Source organism: Rhinolophus sinicus, linkage group LG03 (assembly GCF_036562045.2).
Source record: "Rhinolophus sinicus isolate RSC01 linkage group LG03, ASM3656204v1, whole genome shotgun sequence".
Taxonomy (NCBI): Eukaryota; Metazoa; Chordata; class Mammalia; order Chiroptera; family Rhinolophidae; genus Rhinolophus; species Rhinolophus sinicus.
The window spans coordinates 37,230,732-37,246,715 of NC_133753.1; the positions used below are offsets into that span (position 1 = coordinate 37,230,732).

Genomic DNA, 15,984 nt, shown 5'->3' on the forward strand with positions numbered 1-15,984 from the left:
CTTTATTCATTAAAACAGGTTGCTATTAATTAACTGTCATAATAAAATAAAGAACTATTATTTGCATTTCTTACTATGTTCTCTTTAGTAATATGTATAAAAGATGCTTGTAACAGAAATTAATTTATTGAACCACTTCCCCATTTCCCCCATCCAATCCCCACCTTTTTTTTTTTTTTTTCCCCTCGCATTTTGGTAGCAGGAGCCTACTTATTATTGGGCACAGATTTGTGAGTCCAAATAGAAGTAAAACATAAATATAAAATTAATTGAAGAAATGCAAAATCCTTTTTACTTGCCAATCAGTTTATGCAACTGAAAAAAAGCAAACAATGAATTAGCTTTGTTTTTCAGTGCTTCCCGAGAATTATCTAAGACAGTAAAATCCCAACTTTGCTCAAACTATCATCCAGTTGGTATTTAGCTTGAAGCGTGAGATTGTGTAACAACCACAGCTACTCAAAGGGGAAGAAAAGGAATTCTAACTTGTAACATAACAAGATTCATTCTTTAAAAAAAAAATTCATTTTTGGAAAACAGAAAACGTGTTTGGTCTAGTATTAATGTTTTAAGAATTTAATCTTCAAGATTGATCCCAATAAGCAGGACCCTTAAAAGATTGATGGTCAATATTTTAAATATATGAAAAGAGTCCATTCTCTTTTAGAATCCAATCAAGCAAAGTCATTAGATGAAAGACTGTGGAGCTAGCAAGAATTTTGGAAAGATTCTTACTGAACTGCTCATTTGGTAACATGGGATAAACAGAATTTGCATAAATAGCACACCTCCGTCACTGTCACTAACACCCCCCCTTCCCCATGAAACAGTACTGCTGTGCCACGTTACTTCTGGCTGGGAGGTGACCTAGTCTTCAATTTTTGATACAGTTTCTTTTCTTGGAGGAAAACTTTTGGACCTCAGAATTTCGGAAGCAGAATAAGGAGCAGGTTTTTTTTTCCCATTTTGCTGTCTCAGACATTTTTCCTATTTCTCAGACTTTGCAGTTCATTTCTTAGGTGTTTCAGAACAACGGAAATATCAGCCAGTTGTGGATCATTCCGTGCTTTCTGGGTGTAGAGACGGAAATGTCGGATGGTTTCAGACAACAAGACTTCGGGGTCCGCGCCTCTTGGCCCCAGGCGCAGCATCCGCTCGCAGGCGATGGCGTAGTTCTTGTGCCAGTTCACTGGATGTTCCTTCCGCGAAGAGACAAGCTCCTTATAAAGCTGGAAGACAGCAAACATGCTGGTGTTTCGTTGTTATCCCTTGATTCGCACCCTCCCCGGCACCCCCCCAAAAACAGAAAACACAGAGAAATTAATAACACAAGGGGAAAAGAAATCCAAGCAGCCTACAGTAAAAATCTAATCGTTGCTAGGCCATGCAGAAAATGCAAGGATGTTACTGTAATTATTACAGTAGCAGGAGGCAAATGTGCTTCATCAAAAAGTGCTTCTGGGGTTTTTCAGATGTTGCGGAGGGAACCTATGACACACTGTGTCAGGACAAAATGCTCTTCCTCCAGAAAGATGTTCTGGGAAAGGGATTTACTTCTAATTCATGGAAAGCCATTTACTCAATAGGCAGAAAGGTTGAAACTCTAAATTTAGCTGTTGGAGAAAAAAAATTGCTTTCTTTAGAAAACTGCATGGAAAAAAACTTGAAGGAATTTAAATTTTGTCCCTCATTTTCACATAAATGTTCCTCTACATTAAAAACAACAGTAATAAGAGCAATGATCAAATGACTCAAACGAATCCCACACTGAACAGACTGGGCATAATAGAATTTAGCAGCTAGCCTTAAAGCGAGATATTGAAAAGCTTCATGCTAGGATCCTGTAATTACAATTTGGATCATGTAAACTGCCGACAGGAATTAGGAACTTCGTTTTTCAGCATCAGAGGTAGTATTAATAAGACAGAATTTTTGATACATAGTTTTCTGGTGGAAAAACAAGATTCAATGAAAAAGTAGATACAAATCTGTAAAACAGAAGATTACACTTGTTTATCTGGGAATTTCACAGCTTTCTGGGAGATTGTCAAATTGGAGTTAGAGCTACAGGAACTTGGGTTTACCAGCAGACTCCATGACAGCACACAATAAGCAATGATGCTTTTTCTGGGGACAAGTGCTGTTGAAATGAGAACTGTATTCGTCACATCATTCACGTGAAAGGGACCCCGTATATTATCTTTTTCCCCAATTCCTACTCCAGAGCAGATAAAGGCATGCCTAACCTATTTTTTAAAAAGATTTTATTGGGGAATATTGGAGAACAGTGTGTTTCTCCAAGTTGTTGTCTTTCAATCTAGTTGTGGAGGGAACAGCTCAGCTCCAAGTCCAGTCACCGTTTTTAATCTTAGTTGCAGGGGGCGCAGCCCACCATCCCCTGTGGGAATTGAACTGGCAACCTTGTTGTGAGAGCTCTCGTGCTCACCAACTGAGCCATCCGGCCGCCCCTCCAGAACTCAGTGGCAGCTCATTATCTTTAATCTAGTTGTGGAGGGCACAGCTCACTGGCCCATGTGGGAATCAAACTGGCAACCGTGTTGTTCAGAGCTCGTGCTCTAACCAACTGAGCCATCCAGCCACCCATACCTATTTTTTAAAAAATTCCGCAATCCGTGTTTGATATGTCATTTTGATATTTAATAATCTTCAGTCTTCAAGCTGCCTTTTAAAGCAATTTCCCTCTAGGTTTCCTTTACTCCACAAAATAGGGAAGAGTCACCTCACACTTTCATATATATATCAAAGCTATGAATTAGCCTCCCACCTTTTCATTCTCTTGGTAAAATAGTCAGTGTTTCTCTACCTTCCCTCATAGTCTTCCCTCTATCTGTTGCTTCTCTCCCCTAGCTTCCCTCGTATGAGGGGCGTGTGGAAAGTGCCTGGCACAGAGCAGGTGCGCAGGAAATCTTCAGGTTCTTCACTCCCCCGTTTTCAAAATCCTACTAAGGTTTTGGAGTTCAAAACAGAGGTCAGTACCTCAGTGAGCATTTCCCCAGTGGCTCAAGAGAATGAGAGGCTCACTTGCGACCTCCCTGCTCTAGTCTCCAGATGTCAGAACAATCATACTACCCTTTTCTAGAACACTTGGTTACTGAAGCATCATCATCCTTTTCTGGATGGCCCATTAAGCCCCGTGTGCTGCATCCTAAGAAGCCAGTCATTTCTCATCATGTGGAATTCTGCTTCCTCCTCTGTGTGTGTGAACTGTGACATTAGTCTTGGCAGACTGTATCGTATTTGCTGGGGCCATCTTCAACTTCTCAGATGTATTCCTAAAGATAACAGGGATACTCCCTGCTCCCCCACTGCACCTGAACTTAATGTTCTGTATAAATTATGGAACAGGATAATGTAAATAATGACAAAAATATCTTTTGCATCTAACAATATTCTTGAACAACCAGTACTGGAGGTAGGGTGGGGTGGGGTGGATTTGTGTGTTCTCATTTGTCTTGCAAACAATGTCACACGACTGGAGATACATGTGAAGGCGACAACTATGGACTGGGCTCTAGACTTGTGCTCACTGAGAAGAGTAAAGCTTACAGGCCCAAAGGGACACTATATCTGTGAATTAGCTTCAATAGTGACCTAACAACTGACCATGGAATAGACCGCTGATGAGAATATGAAATATTAGTAAGTCTCAGATTTCTCCCAATTCAATACTACTTGTTTTTCACAGAATCACACGGAATTAGAGCTGAACAGGATATGATATGACCAGGATATGAGAGAAAACTTAAAAAGTTTAAAGCCCACCTTTTTTTTTTTTTCCCCAAATAAAAAAATCAAGGCCTGGAAAGGTTAACTGACTCACAGTTGACAATTAATGGCGAAATGGGTCTTGAGCATGGACCTCCCGACTGCCAGACAGAATGCCAACATGTTGCCTCCTCTAATCCATCACTTGCTGTACTTCAGTGGGTACCTCAAGAGTCACGCCTTTGTCACTGTCGTGCCCTCTTTATGGAATGTCCTCCCTTCCCCACTGTCTCACTACCCTGCCCCACCATCTGTCTGGCTAGTTCCTTCTGATTTTTCAAGATGAAACACCAGTGACATCTCCTCTGGAAGTCTTCTTTCCCTTCCTTATCACCCTTCCCTGCAGGATGGTATATTCATGTACGGCTCTCTGTCCTTACTGTACCTCTGCAAACCTCTCATGTCACTTACTAGACTGAAATTAGGACTTTATCTTTTCTCTCTAGTCTGCTACCTCCTTGATAGCAGGGACAGTGGTTGATCGTCTCCACCACAATATTTGGAACAGACTGGGTGCTCAATAAATTGCCTATGAGTGAATGAATAAATAGATAAACAATGACCACAAAATTTTGGAGTAAAATTAGTCATACTGATTGGACACCATGCTATTTTGACTTAACACCAAACAAATACCCTGGCTGAGCAGATGCATAGCAGCCTAGAGATGGCAGGAGTACCTCCATTGTTCATACGTATAGCTCCCGGGTTCTCTTTTTACTGGCCCGTGCCAGGATGTCTGTTTCTTATATAGCAGGCTCTAAGACTATCTTCGAAGGTGTCTAAAGAGCCCAGTGTTACAAATCACAGAAAAGCAGCGACTTGTTAAAAATAGTGTTATAGCAAGTATTTGCTCTGTACAGCAGCTCCTCAAATAATGTCGTTTCATTCAATGTTATTTCGTAATGTTGATGAGATTTTGTAGAAGCTTAACTCTTGTTTATATCAACTAGACTATGGTAAAACTGCATTATACATCATCTCGTTTAAAGGTGCAGAACCTATCAACGACATTAAGTAAGGACATACTGTACTCCCATTTCCCATCAGAGAGAACCGATTGCGCCAGACCCTCAGTGTGGCTGGGCTCTGTCTTCTAACTGTGGCCCCAGGAAGCCAAACAAACCGAAGTCTCTCTCCAAGACCCTTTATCTTTCTCATGACCTCTCAACCAGCCATGGCCCTGTCGTTTCAAGTCATGACTTTTGCAATAGAGGGCGACTTGTCAGTACTTTAAACAAAAAAAGTCATTAAATTTGTTTCCTATTGCTGTTGTAACAAATCACCACAAATGTACTGGCTTAAAACAATATAAATTTATTATGTTACACTTCTGGAGGTCAAAAGTGATAAAATCAAGGTTTTTGTAAAATCAGCAGGGCTGTATTCCTTCTGGAGGCTCTAGAATCTGTTTATTTGCCCTTTCCAGCGTCCAGAGGCTGCCTGGACTCCCTCACCGTGGTCCCTTCCTCCATCGCCCAGGCCAGCGGCACAGCATCTTCAAATCTTCCTCTCTGACCTCTAAGCATTGTCACATTTCCTTCTCCAATTCTGACCCTTCTGCCTCCTCCTCATAAGGACTCTTGTGATTACACTGGGCGCACTTGGATATGATCCAGGACACTCTCCCCACCTCAAAATCCTTCATCACACCTGCCAAGTTCCTTCTGCCACGTGAGGCCATATATTCACAGGCTCTGGACATTAGGACGTGGACATTATTGGGGTGCGAGGTATTACTTTGCCGACCATAGCCATACACTTTAGACATTATTTGTGAAACGCATGAGTATTTTTCCATTTTTTCCCACTGTTTTATAATGCCAAATAAAGCTGGAAGCAAAAAGTCAAAACTCCACTGTGATACACCCTCCCTGTATCCCAAACAATCATCACCACCCTCCCACCAAATACATTTATATATAAAAGTGTAACGTACGTCATATGCGTGAGTGTAGAGTTGAGCTTTCACATTTGAAGGCATATTCACAGTTTCTGCCAGGTTAAAAATGAAGAATGGTGTTTTCATCCTGTGGGTGGGGAGAGACTTCATTAAAATCACCTCATCAATTTCACATTCGAAGCTAAATCTGCTAGACTTTTCCATCGATAAGGAACATGCAAAATCCTTTATTGTGTTCTTTTTACTTCTCTCCTATTCATAGACATTTACTCTGAACCAACAGTAACCCCCCCTCCAATGCCAAGACACTGACTTCATACCGACTGCCAGTTCTTTTAGAAAACAGCTTACGTTCATCATCACTATCATGCATCACTTTTCCTCCAGATGTACATTATTGTTATGCAAGAGCAGCTGGGCCGGGGGAGACCTGCGGAGTTTGTCGGCACATCCCTGCACGTGCCCACCACAATGGCTCATGCGTGTGTGACCAGCTCTTCAAAGGTGGCTGCACTCTGACCACATGCACTCATCCAAATTGTAGTCAGCACCCCAATTAAATCAATACCCACCCAAATAACCTGCTTTCTTCTTTTATGTGATTGCTCCCCCAGCTTTCCAGCAATCACAATGAAGAATTGTGCCAACGTACGGTATATCTTTGATCAGTTCTTCCAAGCAAGTATTTGTCCCCATAACTAGGCAGATAACTTGAAATATGCTGTTTTCTGACTTTTTCAAAAACACTACTGCATAAATTATAGTATGTGTATTTTTGTCATTGTTTTGGAACTGTATTTCTTGACAATTTTTTTAAAACCTCTTTAAACTTACAAGTAAACCCTTTGTACACCGTAAGTCGATTCCCAGCGCAAAGCACAGTCTCTGGCCCAGAGTGGTCATCCTTCCTTTGCTGCAGAAAGTACTTCCTATGTACTTGGTACCCCCGTCTGTATCATTTAGAACTCTTCCATTAATATTTAAGCCAAAGTCTGTTAGCATTAGATATTTCAATTATTTTAAAATAATGACAGGAACCAAGAGAGTCAATAGCATGGCCGTGAGCTGTTCCATACAGAACAACAGGAACATAAAATATCTAGCACATGAATATTCAAATCTCTTTTAACATGTCTGATTGCTCCATTAGTCTATGAGCAACTCAAGGGTAGGAACTGTGTTGTATTCATATATGTAGTTTCCATGTCTGGCACAATGCCTGGCATCTAGGAAGTGCTTCAATAAGTGCTTGGATAATTAACTAGCATATTACACGTGGAGAGACGTGTTTCCCCAAAAATAAGACCTAGGCAGACAATCAGCTCTAATGCTTCTTTTGGAGCAAAAATTAATATAATATAATAATATAATATAATATAATATAATATAATATAATATAATATAATACTGGGTCTTATATTAATTTTTGCTCCAAAAGACGCATGAGAGCTGATTGTCTGCCTAGGTCTTATTTTCGGGGAAACACGGTAATAATGATCAACTTCTTAATCACACTCACTTTGGTTTAGTTGAGGCAGGAGAGCACAGGAATTATGAGTGTTCCAGAATCAGACTCCATCACTAGTAGCTATGTGGCCTTGGACAAAGAACCTTGCTACCTCCAGTTTGTTCTTTTGTGAAATGGAGATAATAGTAATTTCTTCATAGGCTCTTGTGAGGATGAAATGAGATTATTCATGTATAATTATTAGTACAATGCCTCAAACAAAATAATTGCTTATAAATGTTATTTTTATTATCACCACTCACACCTACCCCCCAGTGAAAAGTGCTACAGGCTACTTCTCTGCCATATTAGAAACAGGCTGCAAACACAAAAGTGCACATTAGTCACCTTGCTTGCCACATCTCCTCATTGGCCACAGACTCCCAAGAAGATGGCTCAAACCTGTAGGTACAAGAAAACAGTAACATTTTTCTGCCAGTTACATTTATGGCTACGGATGGGTAATCCTTATGTTATAATCTTACAAGGCAAATAACACAGGCTGGATCTTGAAGTACTGATAAGGACCGAAATAATAAACTTATTCTCTAAGCAAAGTTCTATCATTAGGAATTTGAGGTGTTGGTAAATGTGTTCTTAATCTGCATAATGAACCCCAGTGCCTCATGGGAACAAAGGATTGCTGGCTATAGGCTGGAGGCGTTTGGGGAACCAGTTGTTCCTAAGAACTACTAGACAGGCAAAGGGGCAGGGCTGAGCCTCCATCACCCTGGACACAGTTAAGAGCGAACGAGCTATAAAGCAAGACGGATAGGCCTGGAGACAGGGGAGGCATGGCTTTGCTAAATCATTGCTGGAGCTAGATGCTGCTCAAAGAACACTGGCTAAACTATTTGCTGATTTTTTTCTTTTAATTAAAAATTCTCTTGTGTATCTATTCTGATGGAACAAAGAGAATGAGTGATATCGTTGTGTACTTATACTGTCATCAGCTGTTTACAGAATAGGTTATTTTCTAACTTTTCCTGACGAGGGTCAGAGTACTCTGATGTAGACCTACTTATCCATGTCTGGTGCACAGCAATGCAATCTGTTCACATTGGTTCAGAAAAAACATTGTAACATTTTTCATGAGATCTTGCTTGTTGTTTTTAAGTTATACGCAAAATGATCTAATCTTTAAAGAACTCACATTTTTAATCATCAGCAATGGAGGCACATTTCTTAAGATGGTGACTCATTTTCCACATGGGAGAGTCAACTCCATATAGAAATGCTTCTGATCATGCCCAAAACAACATAACCAGGCTGATGGCAAACAATTGTAAAGAAAAAGTTACTTAAGTCCCAGTGTTCCCTATAGAGAACTTATCTGCCATTCCTTTATTTTATATTATTTTATTTATTTATCTATTTAATTTTTTATTAGTTTCAAGTGTGCAAGACAATGTAATAGTTAGACATTTACACCCTCACAAAGTGATAACCTCCCCAAGTCTACTACCCCTCTGACATCGTACATAGCTGTTACAGTACCATTGGATATATTCCCTATGCTGTACTTTACATCCCGTGAATAAATAAATACACATATATATATAGGTATATTTAATGATAGTTGACATTCAGTATTATTCTACTTGAGCTTCAAGTGTACAATGCAGTGGTCAGGCATCTACAGTCTATGAAGTGATCGCCCTGATGAGTCCAGTGCCCATCTGACACCCTGCATAGTCTTTACAACATTATTGATTACATGCCCCATGCTGTATTTCATATCCCTGTAACTATATTGTGACTACCAATTTGTACTTCCTAATCCCCTCACCTTCTTCCCACATCCCCACATCCCTCCCATCTAGCAGCCATCAGTTTTTTCTCTATAACCTCTGAATCTATTTGTTTTGATTGCTCGTTTATTCTGTTCTTTAGATTTCACATATGAGTGAGATCATATGGTATTTGTCTTTCTCAGTCTGATTTATTTCACCGAGCGTAATAGTCTCTAGGTGCCTCCATTCTTGAAGAAAGAAAAATATGACAAGTATATGCAGGTAGAAACGACCATGGGCAACCTTTTAAAGGTCTACCACAGTTCATGAATCTCTTTCACTTTTAGGGCATGAGATATGGACTTGTGGACTACACAGCATTACAAGAGTTGGAAGTGGAAGGTGCCCTGCATCTAACTAGTTCAGTGTCCACTCAACCACAGCCTCCCATTGCCCCATTGTTGTTCAAATACATGTTCTTTCTCTAGTATGATACGCTGTGGGCAGCAAATGACAATATTAATAATTAATTAAAAAAAGGACCAAAGAATTAAGAGGCATCTCAAAATTTAGTAAGTTTTTCAGGCATACAAAATTGCTATACTCCGATGAAAAATAGAACTGCTGTTCATACCGTCCATATTCTTCAGTCCAGTTATAGATGTTTCTTGTAAGTTTAATCCATTCCTCAGGGTTGAATACAATCTCTGAAGGCACTAATTTGTCACAAGAACCCCATGGCCAAAGTGAATAGTTCTTTTTCCAGGTTGGGTCACCTTCATGAATTCCTATGCAAACAAATGTTTGTTTTCTATTGAAAACAGAAAAATATATATTTTTAACTTAAAGTTCTAAATATTAAATAAATATAACTTATGAAGGGTTAAACCTTAGTTACCAATAAACCATCTGTGAACATTTTGGTTTATTTAAATCTTTCCCAACTAGACTGGTTGAAATTTATTTTAGTGTGAAAAAGCTGTTTTGAGGGGCTATGGAGAAGTAAATAGACATAAATGATAAAACCTACCTGTTCATGACATTATAAGACATCACTTGGGGACAAGCATTATTATAATGAACTTCTGTGGTCCTGTGTCATGTGTAAGCACACATATTATTTGATACCTTCTTTTACTTTAAGTGGAAATAAAAGTCTTCCTTTGTGTACCTACTTAGAAGTATCTTTCCTTCCTCAAATGCCCATTACATTTTATTTATTTTTATCTCTTTTATTATTATTGTGTTACACTTACTGTTTGCATTGATAAATCTCTCTGAGTAGACCAGAAGCGCCGTGAGGACAGGCTCTCTATCTCTGAATTTACTCTGAATCCCACATAGCATGATGCATAGCTAACACATAGTATTCACTGAATAAAAGTAGTTAGAACTGAATAACTATTAGGAGCTTCAAATCATACCAAAATTAGTAATAGAAATTGTTTAAATAAACTTGGATCAAAAAACATTGTAATAGAACAGTTCTATTCCAATTAGTGATATATGCCTTAATGCTATTACTAAGTAGAAAAAAAAAGCATATTAGAAGAAATTACTTGAAAGTAAAAAACTTCATGAACTTTGAAACAAGATACTTCTGGCTTAGATTTTAGATTTCTCCCCCACCATTTATGACCTCTATGATTTGGGGGAAATTACTATAAACTACCTGTGTCTATTCTCCTTATCTGTGAAATGGGTATAACTCTTTCAGGGCTGTTCAAGATTAAATGAGATATCTGATATAAAGTACAGTCTTAAAACATAACAGAGTTCTGGTTCTGGGGACGATGGCCCTGTTTCTCCCACTGTACACATCTATAATTCCTGGACAGAATACAGGGAACAGCTTATCTGAACACTCTGAAAAGTAAATGGTAGAAAAAAGAGTTGGGGGAAGAGACCAGAATTCTATGTTCCTCCAAATCTGTGGTGAGTTTACCATTTTCCCCCTTCCAGTATTGCCTGGCCTGGACTCCAAAGCAGCCTGAAACCCAGAAGTACACAGCAAGTGAGGATAAAGGAGCTCTAAGAACCTTATTTTTTCTAGCCCAAGAAGCAGCAAAGGGAACTTGTAAGGGTTGGGGAGAGCAGAGAAAATACCCTGGATGTTTTTCCTTCTCTCTTTTCCAGGCACCAGGCACTACTGTACCAGCAGCACGGAGAGCAGTATAGTGATGGCAATGGCAGCTAGGCATTTTTCCAGAACGCTGAGGAAGGGGACACTTCTCTTTAGAGTTTTCACAAGGAGCATGCAATATTTCCATCATGAGGAAATGCCTCCTCCACACTTATAGGTTAAATCCCTTCACAGTCTGGGCCCCACCATCCCTCCTCTCAGCTTCTCACCTAGCCCTCTAAGCCCTGGGCTCATAGCATACTGGGCCACCCCCACTTCCCCAGAGCTCAGCAGGCCCCTTCCGTGACTGCACATGTACTTCCCTTGAACTGGCCTTCTCCCACCCACCTGACAAATGCCTACTTAGCCCTCAAGTCCCCAACATTTTGTCCATATTAACATTATCACACTTACCAGGTGATACTATAATTTATCTGTTTCATAGTTAAGACATCACCCAAAACCCTCAGACTGTAACAGGAGGGACCAGGTCCATGCAGCTGTGGATAGTAGAGTTTGGCCACTCTGGACACCAAATATTTATTAAATGCGTGTTGAATGAATGCCCCCAGGCAGAATTAATTGCTTCCTCATCCATGCTCCCAGAATGCTTGGCTTACACTGTCAGTTAAATCATCCATTCAGTAGACTCAGACTGAACATTTCCTGAGTCTCACACTTGACAAAGTTTTGCTGGTATAGAGCTTATCCCATCATATCATGGCCAGCTGTATTCATGTATATGTATATATACAACTAGACTGCGGTCTACTTAAGTTTGGAACTAAGTCTCATTATATTGCCAGGGCCTAATATAAGCTGGAACATGGTAGATTCGATACATGTTTGTGAGATTAAATTAAATACAACTCACAAAGAAATGACTACTTGGGGATGTTAATGATTCTTAATATTCTTAATCTTTTATTCCAAAACAATTACATGTTATTCTTCAGCAAATTTATACCCATTACCTTTGTATTTCTTCACGAGCCACAGTAAGCTTCTGGCTCTGAACGCCAAAAGTATCATATTATTATGTTCTTAGTAAGGGATAATTTAACTTTGCAATTTACAAAGAATTTCGGAAGTCCCTTTATTAAGAGAATAGAAATTATAAAATTAGTTTGTCTTCTTCACACTCTGGACGATCCCAAGCACTTCACAGACAGGAGAAATATTCAACACTATACTCCTGGAGGCGTTATTCATCGTTAAGGTCAGGAATAAATAATTTTATGTTCTCAGGTATAGAATTCACAATTCTCATGTGTTATCTCAGTCAGTATAACTGTAGGTGCTTTTCTTATTTGTAAAAATGTCTTATCCTTTATAAAAAATCCTTACGCTATTTTTATATAGTGATTATTCCTGGAAAACATTTTCTTTACACTTAAAAGGGGGCCATAGTGTTGATCAGGGAGAAACTATAATTGCTTGCGATCTACCTGCAATGATTTCAAGTAGGCAGGCACATCTCTAATTTCTCTGAATTGTACTAAGATCTTATTTGCTATTCTTGCTAATCTGTCTTTATTTTTTCTTTACCCAGAACAATAACATTTATTTCTGCCTGGCCTCATTTATGCACAGATATTCAATTTAATTACAAAGATAATCTCACCAGTGACGGGAAAATAGGTGTAGAAAATTGGTCTTTTGGATGAAGCACAGCTGCTACATAAACAATTTTAGAACAGCTTAAGATTTTAGAAAAGCTATTATATGAAAAGAATGCTTACTGTTTATTTATTTCAAGAAAATGATAAAGATTAAATGTGACCATTCCACTAGGTAATATTCCTTCCACAGGATTCCACCGGCTCCCAGGAAAGTTGACACCTGGTAAATGTTTTGCCATCTTGGGTAAATACCACTCATATGTCATCATCTGCCAGAAAAATAACATATGATGTCGTACTTTTAATATATTTCTTAAAACACACTCCAGGTTAGCAAGTACAACAAAAACGCTCTAAAATGTGGATATACTCATTCAATGAAAACATAATTGAAAAATGCATATAAGCACAACTGAGGTACGTCGCACTGACTACTCTTCTAGTGACCTAAACCTTGGATTTCATGTCTTCAGCTGTGACTGCCATTGGCAAGATCAGTATCTACTTTCCTTCTGCTCCATGCATTTGATGGATTTCCCAGAATTACCTTCCCCCATTCTTATACTATGTTTCCCCGAAAATAAGACCTAACCGGAAAATAAGCCCTGGCATGATTTTTCAGGATGACATCCCCTGAACATAAGCCCTAATGCGTCTTTTGGAGCAAAATGTAATGTAAGACCCGGTCTTATTTTCGGGGAAACACGATAGGGAATGTGTGCTCAACTTTCAGAAACAGCTTAAATATCACTTCCTCTATGATGCCCTCCCCAGTTTCCACAGCAGAATGATATCCTCCTCTAACACTTGTAGCTCTTAACCTATGCCTCACTAGACTGCGAGCTCCTAGAGGGAAGGGACTGTATCTTTTCATCTTTGTGGCTGGGCACCTAGCACATTGCCTGCCGTAGAATAGTTCTCAAATTATGTTTGCTGAAGTTGAAATGTCTTTGGTGGCCACACTAGACAACCTAGGCAAAATAGAGATGTGTCATTACTCCATTCATTCAAAACACAAGTATTGTTCACCTATAATAAAAAAGATATAATCCCTGCTCTTGAAAAGCTCCATCATAATGATAATCTAGGCCTCGAAAATAAAACCACTTTTGGCTAAATTACCTCAATCTATTAGTATCTCCAAACTAATTACATATCCTGATATGTTCTTTTGATTAACACAAATCACTAATATCAGGAAAAATAATTTTTCTTAATTCTGTAGTTAATATCTATTTGTCTATACTTTTATATGTACAGATTTTCTTTTTTTAAAGAAAAGACTCCTATTCACACTTTCAAAACTTTGTTAAAGTTTGGATATCATTGAGCAATTATGCATATGTTTTATTTGCTTTATACAAGTCATTTAACTTGAATGACTAATTTTATTGTAAGTGTATATTGTAAATACTCACAAAATGTTTATTGAATTTGATTTTATTACCCAATAGTTTCAGTTCTTGGGGACATTAATATTAATTAAATACCCACTGTGTGCTATGATGTTAATATTTTCCATTTAATTTTCATAATAACCTTATTATGTGAGAATAGTTACAGCTGATACTGTTGATTGCCCACTCAACAGCTAATACCTTCTTTTTTCTAACACAGTTCTAATTTTGATCAAGTAACCAGGGCCACAATACACTTGGATCTAGTCATTCCTCTTTGCTAGTGAGTAGTTTAGGAGTTGGCATATGACCCAATACTGGTTAGTGGGGTCCAAGTAGAGGTCTGCTAGGGGCTACTGGGGCACATGTAGAGAGCCAGGGGGATGAGTATGAGTTTCATGATGTGATGTTTGGAACGGGGCATCCATCAGTTCAAGATACCGGAAGAGAAGCTGCCCCAGAAAGCTGACATCATCGAACTGCTCGTATTATCAATCCTAAAACCAACTATCTCCAGACTACTTGTTATGTGACATTAAAAACTCCACAGTTTAAGCTACTCTTAGGAATTTTGTTTCTTGCATTCAAAAGCAATGTAATTTATATGATGATCATTTCCATTTTATAAATAAGGAAACAGAGGTTCTGAGAGGAAAAATCATTAGCCCCATGCAACATATCCAGGAAATGGTAGGATGAGGACTTGAATTTGAGTCTAATTAACTTTGAAATCCAAGCTTCTCAAGTATATTAGCTGCCATCCCAAACAGGATATAAAATCATATTGTGATACCATATTGTCAACAAATAACCTAACTTTTGTCAGAAGCTAGACTGAAGATCAAATTAATCAATTAATGTACTTGATATAAATGCAAACTGCTTACAAAAATGTGTCATTTGCAAATTTCCCTATATTTGCAAATCTGTTTATATAGTTTTTTAAATTAAAATTTATTGGGGTGACAATGTTCAACAAAACTACATAGGTTTCAAGAATACAATTCTGTAATATATCATCTATGTATCATATTGTGTGTTTACCACCCAGAGTCAGTTCTCCTTCCATCACCATATACAGAGGGTGCCAAAAAAATGTATACACATTTTAAGAAAGGAAAACTGTATTAAAATTCTAATACTCAATATATACCTATAACAAAAGATGAATACAAGTCACGTTTGACTTCTGCAATTACAAGAGGTGCTCAAAGTGGTCACCATCAGTGTCCAGACACTTCTGATTATGGCGAACTACTGCTTGAGCAACGTTGACCAAGGTTCCCACTTGTATACATTTTTTGGCACCCCTGCTATTTGATCCCCTTTACCCTCTTCTACCATCCCACCTCCCCCCTTACTCTCTGGTAACCACTACACTGTTGTCTGTGTCTATGAGTTTCTGTTTTTTAATTTGCTAGTTCTAAATATTCATTAATTCAACAAAATTTATTAAATTAATATTGTGCCTAGTAATTTACTTAACCAAACTAATCATAGTATTTTTTAAGATTAAGTACTTCTTGTTTCCCGATGACTGCTCTAAAAACATGTTCCCTTTTAAGTATTTGTGGTTTAAATAATAAATCTTATAGTTTAAATATATTTCTTCAGTTCGAGAAGATTGTTTTACTAGACCTCAAAATTTTCACAATCCTCTCCAAACATATAGAAGGTGCCAAAAAAGGTATACACATTTTAAGAAAGGAAAAAACTGTATTAAAATTATAATATAATACAGTGAATGATGCTAGCATTCATTTGATTAATGCCATCTTTTGAGCCAATGTCATACTACACATTGTTACCGTAATTCAACTTCGAAAAATAATACATAGATAACATCTTTTAAAATGTGTACATTTTTTGGCATCCCCAGTATTTTTTTCATAGGATCAACAAAGTTTACATAAA

The 15,984-nt window shown here is 38.3% G+C and overlaps 1 protein-coding gene across 3 annotated transcripts in view; it reads right to left on the reverse strand.

The window, feature by feature from the left end:
• Positions 1–560: 560 nt before the first annotated feature.
• The window catches only part of TMEM260 (transmembrane protein 260), a 56,930-nt gene continuing 41,506 nt past the window's right edge, over positions 561–15,984 (reverse strand). For all 3 annotated transcript variants that reach the window (XM_019725782.2, XM_074327439.1, XM_019725781.2), the window contains 5 exons: positions 12,794–12,942; positions 9,564–9,740; positions 7,545–7,598; positions 5,726–5,816; positions 561–1,229 (listed from right to left, as the gene is read on the reverse strand). In XM_019725782.2, the coding sequence (XP_019581341.2) occupies positions 975–1,229; positions 5,726–5,816; positions 7,545–7,598; positions 9,564–9,740; positions 12,794–12,942 (726 nt within the window). In that variant the 3' untranslated portion in view covers positions 561–974. The remainder of the gene's footprint in view (positions 1,230–5,725; positions 5,817–7,544; positions 7,599–9,563; positions 9,741–12,793; positions 12,943–15,984) is intronic.